Source organism: Copadichromis virginalis, linkage group LG23, assembly GCF_057382275.1.
Source record: "Copadichromis virginalis isolate Kocher_CV1m ecotype Utaka linkage group LG23, C_Virginalis_male_GT1.1, whole genome shotgun sequence".
Taxonomy (NCBI): Eukaryota; Metazoa; Chordata; class Actinopteri; order Cichliformes; family Cichlidae; genus Copadichromis; species Copadichromis virginalis.
Window position 1 is genome coordinate 48,381,660 of NC_140639.1, and position 25,434 is coordinate 48,407,093.

The following is a 25,434-nucleotide window of genomic DNA, read 5'->3' on the forward strand; positions in this document are numbered from 1 at the left end:
AAGCCATTATAGCAGCATCCTCCTGAAAACAACATCTGCTCTGCTTTTCCACAAGAATGAAGATGCAGAGGTCTGGCTTTAGGATCTGAGCTCAGATAACATCTGGAGTTTAAAGCATCATTTTAATCTTCTTCTGCACAAAATGGCTCAGTCGAGTGCTGCCAACTCCAAGAGGTTTTCGGAGGATCGGGTGATGGAGATCTATAAAGTAGGAGTAACATTATATAGCTACTATGTCAAAATTCTATAGTATGGTATATGATATGGCACAGCCCTGCTGTAAAGATCAAATGTGTGACAGTGAAAGGTGCTACAAAGAAGTCGGGAGAGAAATGCTGCAGAAAAGTCTCTTTAGCAAACAACGAGCAAACATAAAGCCCGTCCATTTCACATTTAAGGCAGGTAGTATGTTTGTTTTTCTAATGTTGACAAACTGACCCTCCATCCATCCACTTCTGCTGATCCTTTTCAGGGTCGCGGGGGCGCTGGAGCCTAACCCAGCTGTCTTAGAGCGAGACAGACTGAAGACCTGTCCAGTCCGCTGTCCCTACCAAGTGCATGTCCTTGAAACAGTGGAATAAAAACTAAAGCAATGACAAATAATGATCCTCATCATCAACATTACTACCGAAATGTGAACTAGCAAGTACAGCCTGAGCCCATAGAAACAACATCTTTGTAATCTGTAACAGTTTTGGATTTTTGGACATGTTAAACAACTTTTAAAGGGTTTTTCACAAAGATGCTGAACATTAAATGCAGGATGCCACAGACATCCATTTTAGCCAACAATCTGCCATCTTCACCTCCAGTGTTCAAATAAAACGGAGACGTTGTGACATCAGCAGGAGACAGAGATCAGCTAGAGACACGCAGACAGTTTAAGCAGGCTGCTGTTCAAGTGGAGGCTGGTATGAATCCTGCTTCTGTTTATGTTTCCTGTTGAACAAAAACTTGACCAGAAACTGACATACCAACTTTCAGACTAGCAGATCCATCCTCCTTCCCTCCATCCTCTGTGTGTCCTCCTGTCTGACCTGCAGCTGAGAAACAGGTGTGAGGTGTCAGCTGTCAGGTAGGTGATGAGTGAAGAACAGAACAGAATCCATTTCCTCTTCAAACTGCTGTCAGACATGAGCTGTGTTCCAATTCGTCGGCTGCATCCTTCGGAGGACCCGGCCTTTGCGGTCTACGTGGGCCGGGATGGTGGGGACAGAGAGGCTGTAACTATATCTGCTGGTGTCACTGTGACCTCAGAGCAGTTTACATGAAACATGAAACGAATTACAACTTTTGCGATATTGACCAGCTCATGATGCAGAGTGTAGACTGTATCTGTGATAATGAAAATGATTTAAGGACTGGTTTATGACACGTCTATAAAAAATATAAAGTCTGTACAAATGTGAAACTACAAAGTTAAAAGCAGCTGGAACGACAGCTGTTCAAAGCTGAACACTTACATCAGCCAGAAGACAGAGTGAGTCCTCCATCTCTCTGAAGGAGGCCATCGTGGTGAGCACAGATGCAGCAGCAGTGTGGATGTGTCCACTCTCACAGTGTCTCTCTTTCAAGTTTGTCCTCACATTCTCAAAAAAAGAACATGTCTATGCAGATGCCCAGAGCCTAACAACACACCCGCTATAAAAACTTTTGCACCACCAGATTTTCATATACTTACATTTGAAAGTGTTCGTCTCCTGCATTAACTCCCACTTCGATCACTATCATTATCAGAAAAATATCTCCTGTATGGCCCGCAATGAATCCTGGGATATGTTGGGCCACAAAGGACACACCTGACCCATCCTTCAAATTCAGGGAAATGAAGGACGCATTTGGAAGACTTCAAATTTGAACAGCCTTCGTCGCGTCCATGTGATACAATTTCCTACAAATGTGGCATTCGAAGCATCCTCTCCCTGAATTTGGAAACACCCAATGTGATGATAGAGAGCAGGAAGAACCAGTCTCAACAAGAGACACACACACCTGATTTCCTGTAACTGCAGAGGGGAGGAGCCACCCGAGCAGGTGGGAACAGGAAGAGAAACAGCTGAGCCTCCGTCAGAGCAGCAGGAGGACGGTGGAGCTGAGGCAGGGTGAGTGTTAACACCACATTGTTGTAGTTTTGCTGTCAGAGTCTCTGAGTGTGTTTGTTTGTGTGACTGTAGAGAGAAGAAGAGTCACAGTGAGCTCTGTAGCTGTGATTGGCTCAATAATCACCTTCAATGGACTGAACGCAGAGAACGAGCCAAGGAACCTGACAAACCTGTTTGTGTGTGTGTCTGTGTGTGTGTGTGTACCTGTTTAGACATGTTTGTGAGGACAAAGAGTTGGTATGCTACTATGTGGGCTAATAGAGTCCCACAAAATGGCCGTCCTCACGAGTTTGAGGATATTTTTGAGGCTTTTTGGTGTCCTCACTAAAATCTGAAAACAAGTGTCTGTGTGTGTCTGTGTGTGTATGTGTCATAAAGAGAGTCGAGTTCACGGTCGCACACTTTCTATCTCAGAGGCTGTATCCCAATTCTTCGGAGCCCCTCTGATGACATGGTCCAAAAAATAAATCAATTGTGGCCACAAAATACTACTTCGTGCGCACGAAATGCTAATTTGTGGGCACGAAACACTTGACCAATAACCGTGATCCTTCCCAGGCCCTTGCAGTTGGTTGACAATAAAATCTATCCCGGCGTCCAGGCCCTGTAAAGCAACTGGGCTCTCAGTATCCTGTTTAAATGTCTCTCCGTAATAATGGTAAACAACATCACAATGATATATAGTAATATAACAGTAAATACTAAATATTAAACATTATTGTGCAGCACATAAGATCAACAGAACACAGTGTGCTTTGAGGTACACTCTAAGAACTAAAACTGATAATTACTTAAATATTTTGGTGCAACACACAGTGACATTTTAGACCTTCTTCAGAATACTGTATATACTATGGGCATCATGGTGCTGATCCAGAATCCTTACATTATTATTTATTACTAGAGCTACAATAATAAAGCAATGAGGAGGGGGAAGTAATAAATATGAAATAATGTATTTATGATGATTCCATTTGTTTCACTATCCACTCTGTGCAGGGCAAAGCTTATTACATGTATAGAGATACAATCATTTTACTGCTGTAAAATCCAAATTTTGTCTTATTTAAAATATAAATCTAATATAATCTGCATCTTAATGTATGTTCTTTAAAATACAGCGTGTTTTTAATATATTATAATTATAATAATGCATAATTATGTGGACATGTATATTAGATCGTTTTTAGTGAAATATAATCCCCCCAGAAGGGCAGGAAATGCTCTGTAACTTACTTTAAAACTAAATATGTTCCCTAAAACGGTGACAGAGCTACAGACCCATGACAGCCTTACACAGGTAGCCAGCAGCTATGACCAGCACTACTTGTGCAGTTAATAAAAGGACAGGTAATGTTTGTCACGCTGTTGCACACACAGCACGCTCGTTTGTTTCAGTTCGTCAAATTGCCACAAGACAACTTACCAACGTGTACGTAATAAGCTAATACTCCTGTGTGCTACACACTACAGTGTACGCTGTACACCTACTTACTGGGTTTGTCGCATCAGTCTGTGTCTCTGAGTTAACTTGTGTTTCTCTTACAGCTCCGGACCGCAAAAGATGCGCGTGCTCTTTGTGAGCTCGTTCCCGGCTCGTAACCAGCGCGTTCTGCCGTCGAGGGCGATCATTGGTTAAATGTGATCATGTGACTGATGCAAGCCAGATCCTTTTATTTAGCAAAACTGTGATTAATAGTTAAATATTATTGTTGAAGGGCACAGACAGGACTCCGCACGCACGCACACATTAAAAAAAAATAATACTTTTTTTTTTTTTAAAAAGTTGCCTCAACAAAAGGGCACCTTGGGCACCCATCAGGAAAGGGGCGGGTGCTCAAGCCCCTCTAGCCCCCCCCCCCCCCTGCACGTGCCTGTCGCAGAGAACGGGGGTGTGAGAAGACTCCAAAACCTCCCTCCGCCCGCTCATTGTAGTGTTGATGCATGTGTGTTCTAAGGTGCATTTCCCCAGCTTTGGAAAATTCAGAGGCACAGATGAAGCTGGGGTACACAAAAACTGTAAAGCCAGGTGGAAAAGGTTCAGATAAGATGTCTTCCTGTTCCCCCAGTACGTTAAAGGATCCTCTGATCTTGGAATGTTTCTCTCCGACACTCTCCACAATACTAAGGGGTTGGCAGTCCGTTATAATAAAACTCAGGACTGCATGGTCCAGAACAGACTTCCTAGGTGCTTGATTTCAAAATAATAAAACGCATGTTAATTAAAAAATGATGATAAAGCAGTTCAGTGTCAATATAGGCCGACCTGTGTTCATTCTCGGTGTGTTTGTCTCCTCATTTTCATGTTTGGTTCTGTAATGCCTGAACACTGAGGAGGTGCTTTTGATTGTGTAACAAAGCTCAGCAGAATAGAAAATAAATAATTTACACTGCAAGTCACATTGCTGTTTTTCCTATTCTGATAGATTACACTGAAACAAAGACAGACAAACTATTCCCTTATTTGCAGTTAAAAGATCAAAATGATCCCACACAACAGAAACATTTTTTTTCTTTCAAGCTCAATTTTGTTATGGAGAGATGTTTTTTTTTTTTTTTTTTTTTTATCTTTGCGAGAGTAATTTTGGTTTTTTGGGGGGGTTTTTGGTGGCGACTCATCCCATTGACAGATGCAGATGCGGTACCTTTTAAACACAGTTTAGCGCGTTGGTAATGAGCGATACAGCAGCTGTATCGATCACGTGACTTTTTCTTAAAGCGACACACGCACCGATACAGGTTTCGCTCTGTGAGCTTGATACAAGCGTCGGTGCATCAGTGTTGCTGGACCCATCACTACTATATAGTGATGTGTTGTGGTGCTTTGCTCCCACCCCTTGTGTTCCGTGTTTTCGTCTTCCCTTCGTGTAATTCTTCATATTCGTGTACTGTTAGTTTTCACAGTTTAGGTTTTTGCTTAGTTTCCATGCTCACCTTCGCCATTTCTGTTTGTATCACCATGTGATGAATAAACTCACTTGCATCTGAGCTGCCTGCATAAAGGGTCCTTTAATAATTTACACACGGCTCGCAAACCGTTTATATATTTTCTTTATTTATAATAGTTTGTTTTATATTGTAGCAAAGTGTTACTTGGATACTTCTTTATGTGCTTCTTCATGTGCAATTTTGTTGCATTCTGAGCCTAAGAAATTTATTGGTGGTAGTGATGAACTGCTGTTAGAATCAAGTTAAATTCTGATAAATCAGACAATTACCTCTCCAGCTGTTGTTACAGTCTTTGTTTATCGGGTCCTTACAGGGTAAAAGATGACGACACCTAAAGAAATCCTTCTGGGGACTTTGAAGGATTTGGGACGTGATGACTTTGAAGAATTTAAGTGGCATCTGAAGAATGGGTCTGTAGAAGGTTTACCAGCAATCCCAGAGAGTGAACTGGAGAATGCAGAGAGGACGGACATAGTGGATCTGATGTTTGATACCTACTCTATCAACACTTTTGAAGTTGCTAAAAATCTTTTGGGGAGGATAAACAAGAATGATCTGTTGGAGAATTTAAATAAAACCATCCCAGAACCCACAGGTAAGTCAGGGAATGACTAAACAAAAAACACATAAACAATAAAAACCTTAGTTAACATTACACAGGTGCCATTAAAATCTATATAAATAATAAATCCAAAACACTTGCCAACACTTTCAGGAGTGAGAGACTGCAGAAAGCCAACAGTTTGTGTTTTATGCATCTGCACAAATAACCTCCTGTGTACACATGAATATCTGCTCTTTGGGTTGGTTTGATTAAAATGGGACCAGCAGCAGGTTTTCTGCCCATTTTACAGATTTATATTGTCAGATTGGTTTTAGAGCTGTTTTATCAACATAAATGAGGCGACAACAACAGTTTGGGACACGTCACAAATATGATCAAAGTGCTTTCTCTTAAATCTATTTACCAGTTGAAGGTAAAGTTTAAAAAATGGCTGCCATTTCTTTCTGCTGTTTGGAGACCCAAACAAAAAAATGCCCAGACAGTAAATGCTTTTTATTATGGTTGATAAACAGGACACTAAGGTGATTGGTCAAAGGTTGGAGGAAAGCCACAGTTCTCCTTATTTGACTGAAATCCACCATTTCAGCTCATGTTTTTTCTTCTGCAGCTTTCTGGGAGATTCCACTTCAGCCTTCTGCTGGCAACGCTCCCGTTACCAAGCTTCCCTTAGGCAGCATCATTAGAAGACATAGCATACATTTACACTGCTATGCAGATGATACCCAGCTCCATCTGTCCATGAAGTCAGATAACACACACCAATGAGTTAAACTGCAGAAATGTCTTAAAGACATAAAGACCTGGATGGCCGCTAACTTTCTGCTTCTTAATACAGATAAAACTGAGGTTATTGTACTCGGCCCTGAAAATCTTAGAAATATGGTATCTAAGCAGATTCTTACTCTGGATGGCATTACCTTGGCCTCCAGTAACGCTGTGAGGAACCTTGGAGTCATTTTTGACCAGGACATGTCCTTCAACGCACATATTAAACAAATATGCAAGACTGCTTTCTTCCATTTGTGCAACATCTCTAAAGTTAGAAATATCCTGTCTCAGAGTGACGCTGAAAAACTAGTTCTGTCATGGTCCTGGGTCGTTCAGCGTTTTGTTTCATTTTTGGTATCACCTTGTGTACTTTGTGTTAATTCTGATTTTGTATTAGTTCTTAGGTTGATCTCTACCTGTGTCTTTCCTCTGTGTTCTGTTCGTGTCCCCGAGTTTGTGTTGTAAAACAGTCTGTTTCCTGTTTTACTTTGAAGGTTTGTGTCTCGTCTTGTGAATTAGGATCAGCTGTGCTCCCCTCCTGTGTGTCATTCCCTCATTACCTTGTGTGTATTTATAGTATGTGTCTGCCTGTGTTCCTCGTTGTGTCGTCTGCATTACTGTGTTAATCAGTGTTACTACTCGTCTCTCTATCCAGCCTTCTTTGTGTCATCTCTGTGTATTCCCCGCTGTCCTTATGTTTTCAGGTTTGTCTGTTACAGTGGCAAAAGTATTCGGCCCCCTTGAACTTTTCCACATTTTGTCACATTACAGCCACAAACATGAATCAATTTTATTGGAATTCCAGGTGAAAGACCAACACAAAGCGGTGTACACGTGAGAAGTGGAATGAGAATCATACATGACTCCAAACATTTTTTACAAATAAATAACTGCAAAGTGGGGTGTGCGTAATTATTCAGCCCCCTTTGGTTTGAGTGCAGTCAGTTGCACATAGACGTTGCCTGATGAGTGCTAATGACTAAATAGAGTGCACCTGTGTGTAATCGAACAAGGCCGAACAAGGAGAGTGCTGATCCGAAATGCAGCCAAGAGGCCCATGGTGACTCTGGACGAGCTGCAGAGATCTACAGCTCAGGTGGGGGAATCTGTCCATAGGACAATTATTCGTCGTGCACTGCACAAAGTTGGCCTTTATGGAAGAGTGGCAAGAAGAAAGCCATTGTTAACAGAAAACCATAAGAAGTCCCGTTTGCAGTTTGCCACAAGCCATGTGGGGGACACAGCAAACATGTGGAAGAAGGTGCTCTGGTCAGATGAGACCAAAATGGAACTTATTGTTCAAAATGCAAAACGCTATGTGTGGTGGAAAACTAACACTGCACATGACTCTGAACACACCATCCCCACTGTCAAATATGGTGGTGGCAGCATCATGCTCTGGGGGTGCTTCTCTTCAGCAGGGACAGGGAAGCTGGTCAGAGTTGATGGGAAGATGGATGGAGCCAAATACAGGGCAATCTTGGAAGAAACCCTCTTGGAGTCTGCAAAAGACTTGAGACTGGGGCGGAGGTTCACCTTCCAGCAGGACAACGACACTAAACATAAAGCCAGGGCAACAATGGAACGGATTAAAAGCAAACATATCCATGTGTTAGAACGGCCCAGTCAAAGTCCAGATCTAAATCCAATCCAGAATCTGTGGCAAGATCTGAAAACTGCTGTTCACAAACGCTGCCCATCTAATCTGCCTGAGCTGGAGCTGTTTTGCAAAGAAGAATGGGCAAGAATTTCAGTCTGTAGATGTGCAAAGCTGGTAGAGACAGACCCTAAAAGACTGGCAGCTGGAACTGCAGCAAAAGCTGGTTCTACAAAGTATTGACTCAGGGGGCTGAATAATTACGCACACCCCACTTTGCAGTTATTTATTTGTACAAAATGTTTGGAATGATGTATGATTTTCGTTCCACTTCTCACGTGTGCACCACTTTGTGTTGGTCTTTCACCTGGAATTCCACTAACATTGATTCATGTTTGTGGCTGTAATGTGACAAAATGTGGAAAAGTTCAAGGGGGCCGAATACTTTTGCAAGCCACTGTAGTTTTTCCAGTTTAGGTTTATGTTTAGTTCTGCCCTCACCTTGGTTTGTTCACTGTAAATAAAACCTCACTCGCATCTCCACCACTGTCTGCAACTTGGGTCCTCATTTAACTCCACCGCACGACTGCTGCCCCAGCCGTGACAAGTTTATGCATTTATTACGTCAAGGCTGGACGACTGTAATTCATTATTATCAGCAAGTCCTAAAAACTCGCTGAAAAGGCTTCAGTTAATCCAAAATGCTGCAGCAAGAGTCCTGACAGGGACTAGAAAGAGAGAGCAGATTTCTCCTGTATCGACTTCCTGTTAAATCCAGAATTGAATTCAAAATCCTGCTCCTCACATACAAGGTCTTAAATAATCAGGCCCCATCTTATCTTAATGACCTTGTAGTACCATATCCCCCTATTAGAGCACTTCGCTCTCGCTCTGCAGGCCTACTTGTTGTTCACAGAGTATTTAAAAGTAGAATGGGAGGCAGAGCCTTCAGTTTTCAGGACCCAAAAAGATAGTTGGGGTTTTTTCTGTTGTATTATTGTAGGTTCTTTATCTTACAATATAAAGCACATTGGGGTGACTGTTGTTGTTATTTGGAGGAATTAATAAAAAAAACTTTTATACTTGAAATTCTTTCATTTATTCTACATATTTATTCATTACTGGCTCCATAGTGTTGTTTATGTAATATGTGAAATGTTGCTAGTATTGATTTGGTGCTGTATAAATAAACATAATTAAATCAAATGTGTCTCTATAAAACCTGCCCTCAGTTATAACCCAAGTGTCAGGGCTCAATGGCTCATGAAAAGGAATGGAGTCAAGCACAGAACCAAAAAACGGAGGCTGAGTGACTTTTAACAGAAATGTATTTTACTAGATTTCTTGACGGAGAAAGCTGAATCACGGCTAAATTCAACAGCAAGCGAGGTATTATGAGAAGTGCAGAGCTGAGGCCAGAACATAAGCTGAGGCAGGTCAAAGGAACAACAGGGGCAGAATCGGGCGAATAGAAACTATCCAGGATCACTGGAACAAAGGAGATAATAATCAGAGTGGTCCACAGTGTAGTGAATGAGTCCAAGATTTAAAAACTAAGAGGTGTTACGTGGCTGCAGGTGGAGATCAGCTGGAGGAGGAGATGAATTAAATCTGGGTACAGAGTGAGATGTGGGTGCACAGGGAGGCAGGCAGGTGAGGATGGCAGTTTGCAAGAGTGAGTTTTCCCAGCAGTGGCAGGCCAGAATCCTGAGGCGTGACTTATGGCGAGAGTTGGAAGATGTATCCAGGTGCCGACTAGGGAACAGGAAAAGAGGGTTACGCGAAACAAGCTGAGGAGCACAAGACAAAATGTGAGGCAGAGAACTGACTGTGCTAAGCAGACAATCTGGAGAAGGTTCATTGTGAGTGCTGCTCATAGATACTGCCGGAGTAATTGGCAACAGGTGAGGAGCACGGAGGAGTGAGGAGGGCTCCACCCAGGCGAGGAGAGCTGATGCTGTGGAAAGTTACTCAGACTCACTCGGATCATGACACCAAGAGTCCAGTGAACTGAACACATAACCACAGTAACCAGAATGCAGTTTTCTCATTTGTGTCATTTGCTGTTTATTCATGCAGAGATTCTCACTGAGTGTCAGCTCAAACTCAAGTCAGACCTGAAGCAGAAGTTCCAGTGTGTGCTCGAGGGGATTTCTACAACAGAAAACCCGACCCTCCTGAGTCAGATCTACACAGAGCTCTACATCACAGGGGGAGGGACTGCAGAGGTCAATGATGAACATGAGGTCAGACAGATTGAAACAGCATCCAGGAAACCAGACAGACCAGAAACAACCATCAGACAAGAAGACATCTTTAAACTCCCACCTGGAAGAGATAAACCAATCAGAACAGTGCTGACAATGGGAGTGGCTGGCATTGGGAAAACAGTCCTAACACAGAAGTTCACTCTGGACTGGGCTGAAGACAAAGCCAACCAGGACATCCAGTTCATGTTTCCATTCACTTTCAGAGAGCTGAATCTGCTGAAAGAGGAAAAGTTCAGCTTGGTGGAACTTGTTCATCACATCTTTACTGAAACCAAAGAAGCAGGAATCTACATCTTTGAAGACTTCCAGGTTGTGTTCATCTTTGATGGTCTGGATGAGTGTCGACCTCCTCTGGACTTCCACAAAACTGCAATCCTGACTGACCCTAGAAAGTCCACCTCAGTGGATGTGCTGCTGATAAACCTCATCAGGGGGAAACTGCTTCCCTCTGCTCGCCTCTGGATAACCACACGACCTGCAGCAGCCAATAAGATCCTTTGTGACATTGTTGACATGGTGACAGAAGTCAGAGGGTTCACTGACCCACAGAAGGAGGAGTACTTCAGGAAGAGATTCAGAGATGAGGAGCAGGCCAGCAGCATCATCTCCCACATCAAGACATCACGAAGCCTCCACATCATGTGCCACATCCCAGTCTTCTGCTGGATCACTGCTACAGTTCTGGAGTTTGTCATGAAGGACAAAGAGAGCAAAGATCTGCCTAAGACTCTCACAGAGCTCTACCTACGCCTTGTGCTATTTCACCTAAAAACGAAGGACATCAAGTATGATGGAGGAGCTGAGACAGATTCATGCAGGAAGATCATTGAGTCTCTGGGAAAACTGGCCTTTGATCAGCTGCAGAAAGGAAACCTGATCTTCTATAAATCAGACCTGACAGAGTGTGGCATCGATATCAGAGCAGCCTCAGTGTACTCAGGAGTGTTCACACAGATCTTTAAAGCTGATGAGTGCCACATGTTCACCGGTGTCGTTTACTGTTTCGTCCATCTGAGCATTCAGGAGTTCTTTGCTGCTCTTCATGTCTATCTGACCTTCATCAACTCTGGAGTCAACCTGCTTAAGAAACAATCTCCTCTCTTTAAAATCTTCCAGAAAACACTTACTGTAAAAGACTTCTACCAGAGTGCTGTGGACAAAGCCTTAGAGAGTCCAAATGGACACCTGGACTTGTTCCTCCGCTTCCTCCTGGGTCTTTCACTGCAGACCAATCAGGATCTTCTATGCATGCTGACAGAGACAGGAAGTAGCTCACAGACCAATCAGGAAACAGTCCAGTACATCAAGAAGAAGCTCAGTGGGAAACTGTCTGCAGAGAAAAGCATCAACCTGTTCCACTGTCTGAATGAACTGGATGATCGTTCTCTAGTGGAGGAGATCCAACAGTCCCTGAGATTAGGACGTCTCTCCACAGATCAACTGTCTCCTGCTCAGTGGTCGGCTCTGGTCTTCATCTTACTGTCATCAGATCTGGATGAGTTCGACCTGGAGAAATACTCCCGTTCAGAGGAGGCATTTTTGAAGCTGCTGCCAGTGGTCAAAGCATCCAAGAAAGTGCTGTAAGTGAATCTATGAACAAATATGTTTAATAATGCTAGATGAATAAAAGAATATGTCTCCATTGTTATTCTTCCTCAGGCTGAGAGATTGTAAACTCTCAAAAAGAAGCTTTGAAGCTTTGTCTGAAATTCTCAGCTCCCCATCCAATCATCTGAGAGAGCTGGACCTGAGCTTGAACTACCTGCAGGATTCAAAATTGGATTTGCTGTGTGTTGGACTAAAGAGTCCTGACTGTAAACTTGAAACTCTCGGGTAAGGATACAGACTTTTTGACACTTTTTGACTCTTAAATCTGTAAGTTTATCTTGATGCGGACGTTCAAAGTCAGCACAATTTTCCTTTTAAGTTCCTGAGTTTATATTTTTGACTGTCAGGTTGTCTGGACAGATGTTTTTATTTTATTTTATTTTTTTACTTGTCCCTAAAGTCAGAACTAAACCCACATGTAGATGACTTTCAAATTCAAATTCAAATTCAAATTCAAATTCAAATTCAAATTTTATTTGTCACGTACACAGTCATACACAGTACGATATGTAGTGAAATGCTTGGACAACTGCTCGTGACCTAAAGAAAACAAAAAAGGAAAAGGCTATGAATAAGATAGGAAATAAATATGAAAAATTAAAAAGGGTAAATTTAACTAGGAAGGAATAAAATATAAATTAAGGTTAAAAATGAAATAACTGTACAACACAAATTAGAATGAAGGGTAAATTTAACTGGGAAAGAATAAGATAAAATACATAAATTAAAGTTGAAAATAAAATAACTGTACAACAAAATACACAATATAGAACTATATAAGAATGTATGAAGAAATATAAATAAATATATACACAATAACAGCAGCTGTACAAGTATTAGCTTGAAATGAAGAATATAGTGTCCAGTGTTGTGCAATCCACATTATGTCTTGTGCAGTGCAAATATGCTTAAAGTGATTTAAGTGATGAAGTGAAAACAATGTCCAGAATGTCCAGTGTGTGTGTAAGAACTGTATGTGTGGGTCAGTACTGTGTGGTGGTGTGATTGTGATTGAGAGACCGTATCGCCTGCGGGAAGAAGCTCCTCCTCAGTCTCTCTGTGTTGGTCTTCAGGGAGCGGAATCGCTTTCCTGACCTCAACAGAGAGAACAGTCTGTTGTTGGGATGGCTGAGGTCCTTCACGATCTTCCTGGCCTTGGTCCAGCACCGCCTGCTGTAGATTGAGTGCAGGTCAGGGAGCTCGGAGCGGATGGTGTGCTCAGCTGATCGCACAACCCTCTGTAGAGCTCGTCTGTCCTGCATGGTGCTGTTCCCGAACCAGGTTAAGATGTTTCCCGTCAGGATGCTCTCTATGGTGCACGAGTAAAAGTTCCTGAGCACCTTGGAGGGCAGTTGGAAGTCTCTCAAGCGGCGTCCGGGTACACACCGGCTCACTCCTTGGCGGCTCGCTCGGGCCACTTCGGAGGTGGGGTGCCCCCGGCCTCTCGGCCTGGGGCTCGGTCACTCAGGCACAGCTGGCTGCCGGCGGAGCTCACGGGCGCGTCACTGCAACTCCCCCTGGCTTCTGCTCCGCGGCTGCTGAATGAGCCCTCATCTGGGACTCTCCTTAGCTCTTACTGGGACAGTGGCGCGGCTGCCCCTCTGTGGGTCTTCCTTGGTCTCTTGTGTTCTGGGGGCCTCTGGATGTCTGGAGTTTTGATCTCCTCCATACCTGCTTGATACCATAGAGGACAGGGCTGTGGCTCCCCACACTCCCTAGCAGATCATTACATGGAGAAACCTTTGGAATGCAAGCATGCTGATCCACACAGGTATGCACACAGGTGTACACATGGGTATTCATAGACGCGGACTACAGCTTTCTTGGCTGCTGCCTCAAAGCACACTGTGCGCTGGCTATCTTGCGTGCTGCACAATATCGTTTATTATTTAGTAACTATCGATATCTACTGCTAGCTAGTTTATTGTGATGGTGCTTTTTTTTTCTTATTATGTTGCTCTTTGTTGTTTGCTTTCTCCTCTGTTTTTTTTTCTCCATACAGGTGACCCAGGAGTTTTGTTTTTTTTGTTTGTTTGTTTTTTTCTCTCTTCCCCCCCTTCTCACCGTCTCTTCTCCCCTTTGGTTTTCTTTTTTTCTCTCCCTCTCTTTCTTTCATTCTTTCCCCCTGTCCTATCCCACAGTCATGTCTGTCCCGTTTGTAGCAACTGAAAATAAAATAAATTCATAATTATAATAAAGGTCAATCAAATGGACCAATATGGCAAGGCCATGATGATCCACTTGGTAAAATAAATCCGCTTGGCATCTTTCTTGGCCTTAAGACAACAATTCTGATGGCTAAAGATCCAAACGGGACAAAAAAAAAAAAAAAGGAAGTCTCTCGAGCGTCTGAGGTGGTAGAGACGCTGTTGGGCCTTTTTCACCACGGTGTTGATGTGACAGGACCATGACAGGTCCTGCGTGATGTGAACTCCGAGGTATTTGAAGTTGTCCACTCTCTCCACTGGGCACTCGTTGATGACGGGGGTCTGGTAGTTCCTCTCCTGCTTAGTGCTGAAGTCCACTATCAGCTCCTTTGTCTTACTGATGTTTAGAAGGAGGTTGTTCCTCTGGCACCAGTTCTCCAGATTCCTAATCTCCTTCAGGTAGGCCGTCTCGTTGTTATCAGAGATCAGGCCCACCACGACGGTGTCGTCAGCAAACTTGATGATGGTGGTGGAGCTGGTAGTGGCCACACAGTCATATGTGTACAGAGAGTACAGCAGGGGGCTCAGAACACACCCCTGGGGGGCTCCAGTGCTGAGAGTGGTGGAGGCTGAGACATGTCGGCCCATCCTTACTGCCTGTGGTCTGCCAGTTAGGAAGTTGGAGATCCACTGACACATAGATGAGCTGAGTCCCAGATGCTCCAGCTTGGTGGTGAGTGTGGAGGGAATTATGGTGTTAAATGCAGAGCTGTAGTCTATAATAATAATAATAATAATGGATACTTTATTGATCCCCATGGGGAAATTACTTGTTTTTCTCTGCATTTGACCCATTCACTCAGTGAAGCAGTGGGCAGCCCACTAAGCAGGCGCCCGGGAAGCAGTGTGTAGGGACGGTACCTTGCTCAGGGGTACCTCAGGGTAGCCGTTAAGTGGATTCGAACCGCCGACCTTCCGATCATGGGGTGCCCACTTTACCTACTGAGCTATCCCTGCCCCCTATGAAGAGCATTTTAACATAATTCCCCCTTCTAGTGTCCAAGTGAGTAAGTGATGTGTGGAGGAGATGAGAGATGGCATCGTCTGTGGAACGATTTGGACGGTAAGCGAACTGTAGTGGGTCCAGTGTGTCTGGTGGTGAAGAAATGATGAAGTCTCTGACCAGGCGTTCAAAACACTTCATCACTACTGAGGTGAGGGCTACAGGGCGATAGTCATTGAGAGAAGCAGGGTGGGGTTTCTTCGGGACAGGAACAATGATGGACTCTTTGAAGCATGTGGGGATCACCGACTGAGATAAAGAGATGTTGAATATCTCAGTGAACACAGGAGCTAGCTGGTATGCGCAGTCTCTTAGGATACGACCTGGGATGCCGTCTGGTCCTGCTGCTTTCCTGGTGTTCACTCTCTTGAAGGCTCTCCTTACTTCATGCTCGGAGATGACGAGCACGTTTCCGGTGCTGGCAGTATCTTCCTGTCTGCAGCCGTTAGCGCCGCTAGCACTAGCATTGTTGGAGTCCTTAGCTGCAGCCTCAAAGCGAGCATAGAAAGTTACTGGAGCAGCCTTCCTGAAGACAGCAGTGTGTTTTCATGCTTTTAAAGCCAAACTCACCTTTCAGACCTGGCTTTCATTTATTATCTATTTTTATTTGTTTATTATATATTTATTTCTACTGTTTAACTACTGCTCACATCTTTTATCCTCCTTTTTAATTGTTCATTTCTTTTTACCCAGTGTTTCTATATTGCACTTTGTATTTGTCATCTATATTTATCATGCACTACTTTGCTCATTTATTGTTTGGTTTTAATGTTATTAAATTCCGGTTCTTTTGGTATTTGTTATGGCCAAAAAGACACGGCTCAAAAGTGGTCTTTTTACTTTAAAAGATTATCTTTATTTTACATATCCGGATATGGAGACCTGAACACACAACCCCAGGTCTGAAGCACAAAACAGCAAGCCTAGTCATTTATATAGACATCACACACACTTTAAGTTTCAACCAAACACTCTGCTTAGTTTCACTTTTCGCCTGCAAAAGCATGTAATTTCCTGTCAGTCCTGTCGGCACAGAGTGTACTCAGATTTGGGCCTTTCTTATAAAGCAATATAATCAGCATAAGTATTTAAGATTATAAATTTAAACCTCAACAATGTTCTTACCTGGGGTCCGTTCTTCGTACCTCGCTTACTACATCCAAGATCAAATCATCGCGCCAACTTTGAGCTTGCTATTCCGGTACTCCGAACACACCTGTTGTTGACGATTAGTATAGCTGGATGAAGTAATGTGAGATCACTGGGTGGCTTAACAGGGGCTACGCATCAATAGTAGAAACATTGATCGGCAACCCTTTGTTTGTTTATTGATTTCACACAGATACATACAGGTCATTTCCTAAAAAAGGGAAATGTACTATTAACATTCTATTACATGTATGTGATTATTACAGATGTAATTCATATTTCAGAGTAGTAATTGCAAATTACTTCGTGTAATCAAGATGAGAGACCACGGCTATAAAAGCGAAGGTGGATTTGGGAAGTCTGTCGCAGCCATGTCCTGTCCGTATACGCGAGCCACCCATTGCGGAAGGTGCAAGATTGATAAGGAGAGTCCTCAGAATTCAGCGTATATTGCGGGACAGACAGGATCCTTTAGCTCAGCGCGACAGTGTGCTCATAGAGAGATATCGATATTCCCGTGAGGGTATTATTTACTTAACCAACTTGTTGACGAGGGGGTGCAGGACCACCACCTGTCTTTTTTGCTCTGCCCTTTTCTTGGTTGCTGTTATAAACAAACAAACAGATTATTCCAGGGTCTCTTTCCAAGAGACGAAAAGCAATATAAGTGATAAATATTACCATTCTGTAGAATATTCTTATATTTCACTTTTACTTGTTCCCATGTTCTAGTGGGTCCTGTTGTGGCTCTAATGTGAAAGGGGATATAATGTAATATAATATAATATAATGTAATATAATATTGGATAATATAGTGTAATATAATAAATCTACCCTACCGCCTACTGGTGTTGGCCAGAGGGGCCGATGGCGCGATATGGCAGCCTGGCTTCTGTCAGTCTGCCCCAGGGCAGCTGTGGCTACAACTGATTAAACTCTGAAACTCCTGAAATCCCTCACTCAAGAGTTCTTGCTCTGCTGCCGAAAAATACCAAGCGCGCTCCTTCGACATTTCCGCCGACCAATCAGAGGGTTGCCGATCAATGTTTCTGCTATCGATGTGTAGCCCCTTTTACGACACCCAGTGATCTCACATTACTTCATCCAGCTGTACTAATCGTCAACAGCAGGTGTGTTCGGAGAACCGGATTAGCGAGCTCACCGTTAGCGCGATGATTTGGTCTTGGATGTGTCATTTGATCTTGGATGTAGTAAGCGACGTACGAAGAACGGGCCCCAGGTCTCTGGTTTGTTTGTTTGTTTGTTTGTTTGTTTGTTTTGCTCAGTTCTGTTTTTCTGAGGTTTTTTAAGTTATTAAATTTGTAACTCTAGTGATTTGTGTATGTGACAGAGAGGCACTGCTAGGGATTTTTTGACACAAGTTGTTCTTGTAAAATCAGTCTGTGGAGGTTCTCAGACATCCAGGTCACCGTAGTCTAAGGAGCTTGGAAAGAAAAGCGTCTTCTTTAAGTTTCCTTGAAGATGTTTCACCTCTTATGAGAGGGTCAAATGGTGGAGTAGGGCAGTCAGTGAAAGGGCAATGGTGGTGGCTCAGGGTTTGTATGTTTGGGGGGTTCAGAGGGAAAAGATGAATGCAGGTCTGGAGTTGGTGTGTGAGAGCAGGGAGTGAATTCAGCATCCTGACAACCTGGATGAAGCTGTTCTGGCCCGGAGGCTCTTCAGTCTCCTCCCTGATGGCAGCAGGTCCTGACAAGCATGTTGATAGTGTCACCACCCGATCGTTGGGGGGTGGAGTCTTCTGTGCTGGGGTGTCGGTCTGTGTCTCAAAGCAAGAGAAAATTTCACTTAGCTCTTACGGTAATGTGGTGGACCCGACAGCGGTCTGAGGAGTGGGCTTGTAGTCTGTGATGGTCTGTATCCCTTGCCACAGCCTCTGAGTATCTCTGCTGTCACTGAAGCTTTGCAAAATCCTCCTGGAGCACTGCATTTCCACCTCTCTGATGCATGTGACAGGTTTGCCCTTGCTGTTGTTAGGCTCACCTCATCCCCAGCTTTCAAGGCTGCATTTCTCACCCTCAGGAGCCTGTAGACCTCACCTGTGAGCCATGGTTTCTGATTGGCCCGGACAGTGGTCTCTATGACTTCATCGATGCCTTTTGAGATGTAGCCAATGACAGTTTCTGTATATTCCTGCAGGTCTGTGGTGTTGTCATGTGTGGCGGCCTGTTTAAGGATCTCCCAGTCTGTGGTGGAAAAGCAGTATTGCAGGTCCTTCTGGCCACACACGTACCTGCTTACGAACTGGTTTAGTGACTTTGACCAGGGGCCTGTATGCTGGCATTAGCATAACAGTGATGTGATCAGAGGCACCAAAGTGGGTGGGGGGCTTTGTAATCTCCTCTCTGGGTGGTGAAAACATTATCCAAAAAGTCGTTTCCTTGTGTTGGAAATTCAATGTGTCTATGCAGTAGTAAACATAGGGGGTGTCCAAATTCATGGGCTGCATCCTCCTGAGGACGCATTTGTAGACCGATTACGTCACAGCGACACGATGAAGGCTGTCCAAATTCATAGACTCCTCTGAATGCAGCCGACCAATGCGTCCTCTTTTTCCCCAAAATTAAAGGATGGGTCGGGTGTGTCCTTCGTGGCCCACCATATCCCAGAATTCATAGCGCGGCCCATCCAATTCCACTTTCCGGCAATGGCGGTCGCTACTAAGTTTTCAATATTACTCTTATTACTCTTTCTGGGTCACAAAATAAACTTTTAACATATTTTCAGGTGAGAATGTAGCTGTGTAAACTTTAAATATCTGCTCAGTTTATCAAGATATCGCATATTTGCAAAAGTGCTCCGACGTTTCTGAGACGTCTGTTACCCACCAGCTCGATAGCTAGCCGAGAGCTCGAGGGTCAGTAGAGCCGCCGAGAACAGCAAACTCCCGGCACATCATGTTCAGATCACCGCGGTCTTTCGCTACTCAGGTTAAACGTAATATATAAGTGACTTAGACAACCTAAAAATGTTATTGTTTGACTTTTTTCAGTGTTTTATTTGTTCCTGAGTAAATCAGTTTGGCTGAGATTAAAGTTATTAGATTAGATTAGACAAAATAAACCTTTACAGTGGCAAAAGTATTCGGTCCCCTTGAACTTTCCCACATTTTGTCACGTTACAGCCACAAACATGAATCAATTTTATTGGAATTCCAGGTGAAAGACCAACACAAACTGGTGTACACATGAGAAGTGGAATGAAAATCATACATGACTCCAAACATTTTTTACAAATAAATAACTGCAAAGTGGGGTGTGTGTAATTATTCAGCCCCCTTTGGTCTGAGTGCAGTCAGTTGCCCATAGACGTTGCCTGATGAGTGCTAATGACTAAATAGAGTGCACCTGTGTGTAATCTAATGTCAGTACAAATACAGCTGCTCTGCGACGGCCTCAGAGGTTGTCTAAGAGAATATTGAGAGCAACAACACCATGAAGTCCAAAGAACACAGCAGACAGGTCAGGGATAAAGTTATTGAGAAATTTAAAGCAGGCTTAGGCTACAAAAAGATTTCCCAAGCCTTGAACATCCCACGGAGCACTGTTCAATAGTGATGGGCAGATGAAGCCTCATGAAGCACTGAAGCTTTTCATCCAATTGGTTCACCTCAACGCGAAGCTTCTTGAAGCTTCATTTGCTCTAGCAGGACACCTACTGGACGTAAAAATATTAGTTGGCATGAATTTGAAGAGTGTGGCATTTTGCACACAGCCTGTGAATGTCAACAACAAAAGGAGTGTGTAAAACATCTATATTGTAGTGATGGCAGTATACTGTGTATATTTATGCTGGCAGTATGGAAAATGATTATTTGGAAATGCCTAAAATGGAAATGATCATATACTGTGAGGTGAGGTGTGGACAGTGGTTGTGCTTTTGTAACATTGAGGCAAGGACAGTGATTAGTAGGGGTGCAACGATACACAAAATTCACGATTCGGTTCGGTTCGATACTTTGGTGTCACGGTTCGATATTTTTTCGATACAAAAAAAATGTTCATGCCTTTTTAATTTGTCATTTATTAAAATTATAAATATATATTTTAACTCAAAAGTACAGTTTTTAAATTTAACCCTAACCCTTGTGCGTGTTTTTTATTTTGACAGAGAATGCGCACCACTTATGTGCAGCCCTGGTTATTTAGCTCGTCATATTGCAGCCACAGAAATTCTTTTGTCCATGAAACCATAAAGCTGCACTTTCTTTTTACCTTATAGTCTGATTTGTCATAACTTCTCCGTTTTGTGGTAAGCTTTTCTTTGGCTGTCACTTCTTCACCCTGACCTGTCTTATTTGGCTCAGCAGAACTAAAATATATATTCTGCTGCTTTTACACACGCACTCACATAAGCTCAGCGATTCTCTGCGCGATCAACTTCTCACATGTTTAAGCTGCGGGAGATTTCACTTGTCATGTTTGCATAGTAAGCTAACGATTAATAAGACAATGTCAGAGGAATTGGTGCACAAATTATCATCACTCACCAATCAGTGCTGTCGCTCTCTATACACAGTTCGCACGATTGCAAAGTGAAAGCAAAAAAACAAGCGCAAATTCAAACGCGATTTCAATATGTCACATATTGACAGTGGCTCACCGATGCCAATGACATAATTACCCAGCTACATTTCCGAAAGAATGCAAAAGCATTGACATATATTTTTCCTTCCTACAATAGCCCGACGGGCAGGGCAGAGATAGATTTTGGTACCCCGACTGAAAAAATCGCTAGCCCCGGGACGTCGGGCTAGCGATATTGCGAGCCCTGTATCTGATTGAGGAATCACTCATCTTTGTCTTTGCACTAGGATAATGTCGGTGTAAATGTGCAGTCATATTCGTTGTGTTCCCACTAGTGCTTTCAGGTTAATCTTGTTGAAATGACCTTAACGCCACAACACGGCAAATCTCCGTTAACGAGCTACCGCCGATCGCCCCGTGCATGGGGCTAGACGGCCAACACGTTAACGAGCTAACTGCGCTAACACACTAGCTCCCACCCATGTAATTGAGCATTGCGTGGCACATCCAACATACTGTTTTACTTTAGTCCATGACTCGCTTACCTTCAGGGTCATACGTCACATGAAAACCAAAATAATTCCAAATGCCAGATCTGAATGAGGGTGGGCGAGGTCCAAGTTGCAAGGAGTGCTTAACTTCTGTCTCGCTAGCTTGCCCTGCGCTCTTCCTTCTGATGATGCTGTCTGTGTTGAGCGCTCAGTGGATCTGCGCTGGACAGTACAGCCTAGGCGGAGTAGTCGAACGCAGATTCACTGAGCGCTCAACACAGACAGCATCGTCAGAAGGAAAGTTGTTAAAATAAATTACAAATTTTGTATTGTTCGATACATATGCGTACCGAACCGAAAGCACTGTATCGAACGGTTCAATATCGATACGAATATCGTTGCACCCCTAGTGATTAGTGTTTAGGGGACACATCATTGGTTTTTATTTAAAAACAACAGTTTCTCCACTGTGGCAGGTCGTAGGCGATTTCTTTTTTTTCCAAACTGTCTCTAACTCTCACTAACCGCAACTCTCCATCAAACGCCCACATTTTGAATGGGGTCTGAGGGGTTTATATCGCTGTCATAGCTCGCGGCAAAGTTTGAACCGCTTCCTGAACCAGTCACGTGGTACAGCCGGACAGCGAGGCTTCGGACGTCATCATTTTCAGCTCCTCCCATAAATGAAGCAAGCCTCGATACGCGCTTCGCGGAAACGCCCCCTCCATTACTCGACACACGCTTCGAAGCCTCGATACAGAACGTCACATCACTACTGTTCAAGCCATCATTCAGAAATGGAAGAAGTATGGAACAACTGTAAACCTACCAAGACAAGGCTGTCCACCTAAACTCACAGGCCGAACAAGGAGAGCGCTGATCAGAAATGCAGCCAAGAGGCCCATGGTGACTCTGGATGAGCTGCAGAGATCTACAGCTCAGGTGGGGGAATCTGTCCATAGGACAACTATTAGTCGTGCACTGCACAAAGTTGGCCTTTATGGAAGAGTGGCAAGAAGAAAGCCATTGTTAACAGAAAACCATAAGAAGTCCTGTTTGTAGTTTGCCACAAGCCATGTAGGGGACACAGCAAACATGTGGAAGAAGCTGCTCTGGTCAGATGAGACCAAAATGGAACTTTTTGTTCAAAATGCTCTGTGTGGAAAACTAACACTGCACATCACTCTGAACACACCATCCCCACTGTCAAATATGGTGGTGGCAGCATCATGCTCTGGGGGTGCTTCTCTTCAGCAGGGACAGGGAAGCTGGTCAGAGTTGATGGGAAGATGGATGGAGCCAAATACAGGGCAATCTTGGAAGAAACCCTCTTGGAGTCTGCAAAAGACTTGAGACTGGGGCGGAGCTTCACCTTCCAGCAGGACAACGACCCTAAACATAAAGCCAGGGCAACAATGGAGTGGTTTAAAACAAAACATATCCATGTGTTAGAACGGCCCAGTCAAAGTCCAGATCTAAATCCAATCAGGAGTCTGTGGCAAGATCTGAAAACTGCTGTTCACAAACGCTGCCCATCTATTCTGACTGAGCTGGAGCTGTTTTGCAAAGAAGAATGGGCAAAGATTTCAGTCTGTAGATGTGCAAAGCTGGTAGAGACAGACCCTAAAAGACTGGCAGCTGGAACTGCAGCAAAAGCTGGTTCTACAAAGTATTGACTCAGGGGCTGAATAATTACACACACCCCACTTTGCAGTTATTTATTTGTACAAAATGTTTGGAATCATGTATGATTTTCGTTCCACTTCTCACGTGTGCACCACTTTGTGTTGGTCTTTCACCTGGAAGTCCAATAAAAAATGATTCGTGTTTGTGGCTGTAATGTGACAAAATGGGGAAAAGTTCAAGGGGACCGAATACTTTTGCAAGCCACTTTATTAATCCCCCGGGTGGTTTTCACACAGCTGAATAAACGTCAAACAGAAAACTGATTAAGCAGAAGTGTGAGATGGTCGAGAGTTTACTCCAGTGTCCTGTTATATTTTAGATAGCAAGGAGCAGACAGCTGAGTTTATTAAACTCCATCGAGACAGTGGTGATGCTAATCTGAAGGCTAGACCGTCCCATTTCATAGCCGTTTACTTCTGGCCTACCCGACCTTTGGAGGTATAGTTCTCATCACGCTGATTTATGTCCAAGTTTGATTCTAATTCCGACAGCGGTGAAGTTAAAATGGGGTGTAACGTCATCATAGCAGCTTTGACTCAGAGTGATGCTGAAAAACTAGTTCATGCATTTATTACGTCCAGGCTGGACGACTGTAATTCATTATTATCAGGATGTCCAAAAAACTCGCTGAAAAGCCTTCAGCTAATCCAAAATGCTGCAGCAAGAGTCCTGACAGGGACTAGAAAGAGAGAGCAGATTTCTCCTGTTTTGGCTTCCCTTCATTGGCTTCCTGTTAAATCCAGAATTGAATTCAAAATCCTGCTCCTCACATACAAGGTCTTAAATAATCAGGCCCCATCTTATCTTAATGACCTTGTAGTACCATATCACCCTATTAGAGCACTTCGCTCTCGCTCTGCAGGCCTACTTGTTGTTCCTAGAGTATTTAAAAGTAGAATGGGAGGGAGAGCCTTCAGTTTTCAGGCCCCTCTTCTGTGGAACCAGCTTCCAGTTTGGATTCGGGAGACAGACACTATCTCTACTTTTAAGATTAGGCTTCAAACTTTCCTTTTTGCTAAAGCATATAGTTAGGGCTGGACCAGGTGACCCTGAATACTCCCTTAGTTATGCTGCAATAGATGTAGGCTGCCGGGGGATTCCCATGATGCATTGAGTTTTTCCTTTCCAGTCACCTTTCTCACTCACTATGTGTTAACAGACCTCTCTGCATTGAATCATATCTATTATTAACCTCTGTCTCTCTTCCACAGCATGTCTTTTATCCTGTCTTCGTTCTCTCACCCCAACCAGCAGATGGCCGCCCCTCCCTGAGCCTGGTTCTGCCGGAGGTTTCATCCTGTTAAAAGGGAGTTTTTCCTTCCCACTGTCGCCAAAGTGCTTGCTCATAGGGGGGTCATATGATTGTTGGGTTTTTCTCTGTATCTATGAAGCGCCTTGAGACGACTTTTGTTGTGATTTGGCGCTATATAAATAAAATTGAATTGAATTGAATTGACTGGCAGCTGCAGTCACGGAGAAACTTGCGTATCTCTGTTCGGGAATAGCAGATAGAGGTAGGCTCTGAGAGGACGGCCAGCGTTTACGCTACGAAGACACGACCGAGTGTTTTAACCTGACAGCCTGAGGTGTTCTTCAGTAAACTGGACTACCCGACAGAAGGACCCGAGGCCCCGCTGCACTTTTTCGGTAAGTTAAACGTGTTTGTAAGCTACTCCGTAACTACCGTCCTTAGCTCGGTCCTGAGACCTAGCTAGCTAAGATGAGCACTCGGCCGTCAGGGTTTGTTTAGCTAACCCGTGCAGGTGAATGAATTTACCCTGACTAAAGAAATCAAGAGAAACGCCCCGGGCTGCTCAGTCACTAATTACCGTTACTGTACTTTTATTACAAGTATTATACTGTAAAGGCAACAGGCTGCACCCTGCTGCAGCTCCTGTGCAGAGCTGAATATTAAATATCTTATTAAACAGCACCATGTTTTCAGTCTCCACATGTGTAAAGACAGTAACACCTACTTTAAAAACCTGGCACTTCAGTAACTCCTCATTAATCTGTAAAAACCGATCAAATAGCAAAGCCTGATATTTACTGAAACCAACGACTTCCTCTTGGCAGCTTAAGTTAAAATTTTAATTTTTCGACTGATTAATTTTTTAGCACTGACTGTATTTTTTATACTGAGTTTGTTGCAAATATTCAGGTTAAAAACTGTCTGAAATATTGTTAATGAGGTATGTTCACAAAGACACATGTGCAGAACTCTGTACAGCTTCCATCCTTTAAGACAAATAGTTTGAAGCATTAATATTTCTTCTTCAATACCACTGCTGATACCAGTGCTGATACCAGTGCTGATACCACCTCCGTATATTGTGACCAGGATGCAGCAGCACTGAAACCTGCTCCATCATCACATCTTTGCAGATGTCCATTTATAAAGCTCCAACAACTCAAAGGTGAACATGATATAGGAACATCTGTTCGTATATAAGGCTTTTTTTAAATAAACAGCTCATATGTCAGCTGTCAGCAGA

At 43.5% G+C, this 25,434-nt stretch overlaps 2 protein-coding genes across 4 annotated transcripts in view; both read left to right on the top strand.

Moving 5' to 3' along the window:
• LOC146681980 (NACHT, LRR and PYD domains-containing protein 12-like) overlaps window positions 1–25,434 on the top strand; it is a 427,057-nt gene that overhangs the window by 397,324 nt on the left and 4,299 nt on the right. The gene's annotated exons all lie outside the window — the stretch shown is intronic.
• On the top strand, window positions 1,731–25,227 carry LOC146682001 (NLR family CARD domain-containing protein 3-like). 2 transcript variants are annotated; one of them, XM_085448450.1, is made up of 5 exons: window positions 1,731–2,102; window positions 5,365–5,646; window positions 10,061–11,831; window positions 11,911–12,084; window positions 24,151–25,227. In XM_085448450.1, exons 2-5 carry the CDS (start codon window positions 5,373–5,375, stop codon window positions 24,209–24,211), a joined length of 2,280 nt encoding a protein of 759 aa, XP_085304576.1. In that variant the 5' UTR covers window positions 1,731–2,102; window positions 5,365–5,372; the 3' UTR covers window positions 24,212–25,227. The 2 variants fall into 2 exon arrangements, with proteins under 2 accessions (XP_085304576.1, XP_085304577.1); XM_085448451.1 differs by lacking the exons at window positions 11,911–12,084; window positions 24,151–25,227 and having other exon boundaries at window positions 10,061–11,835.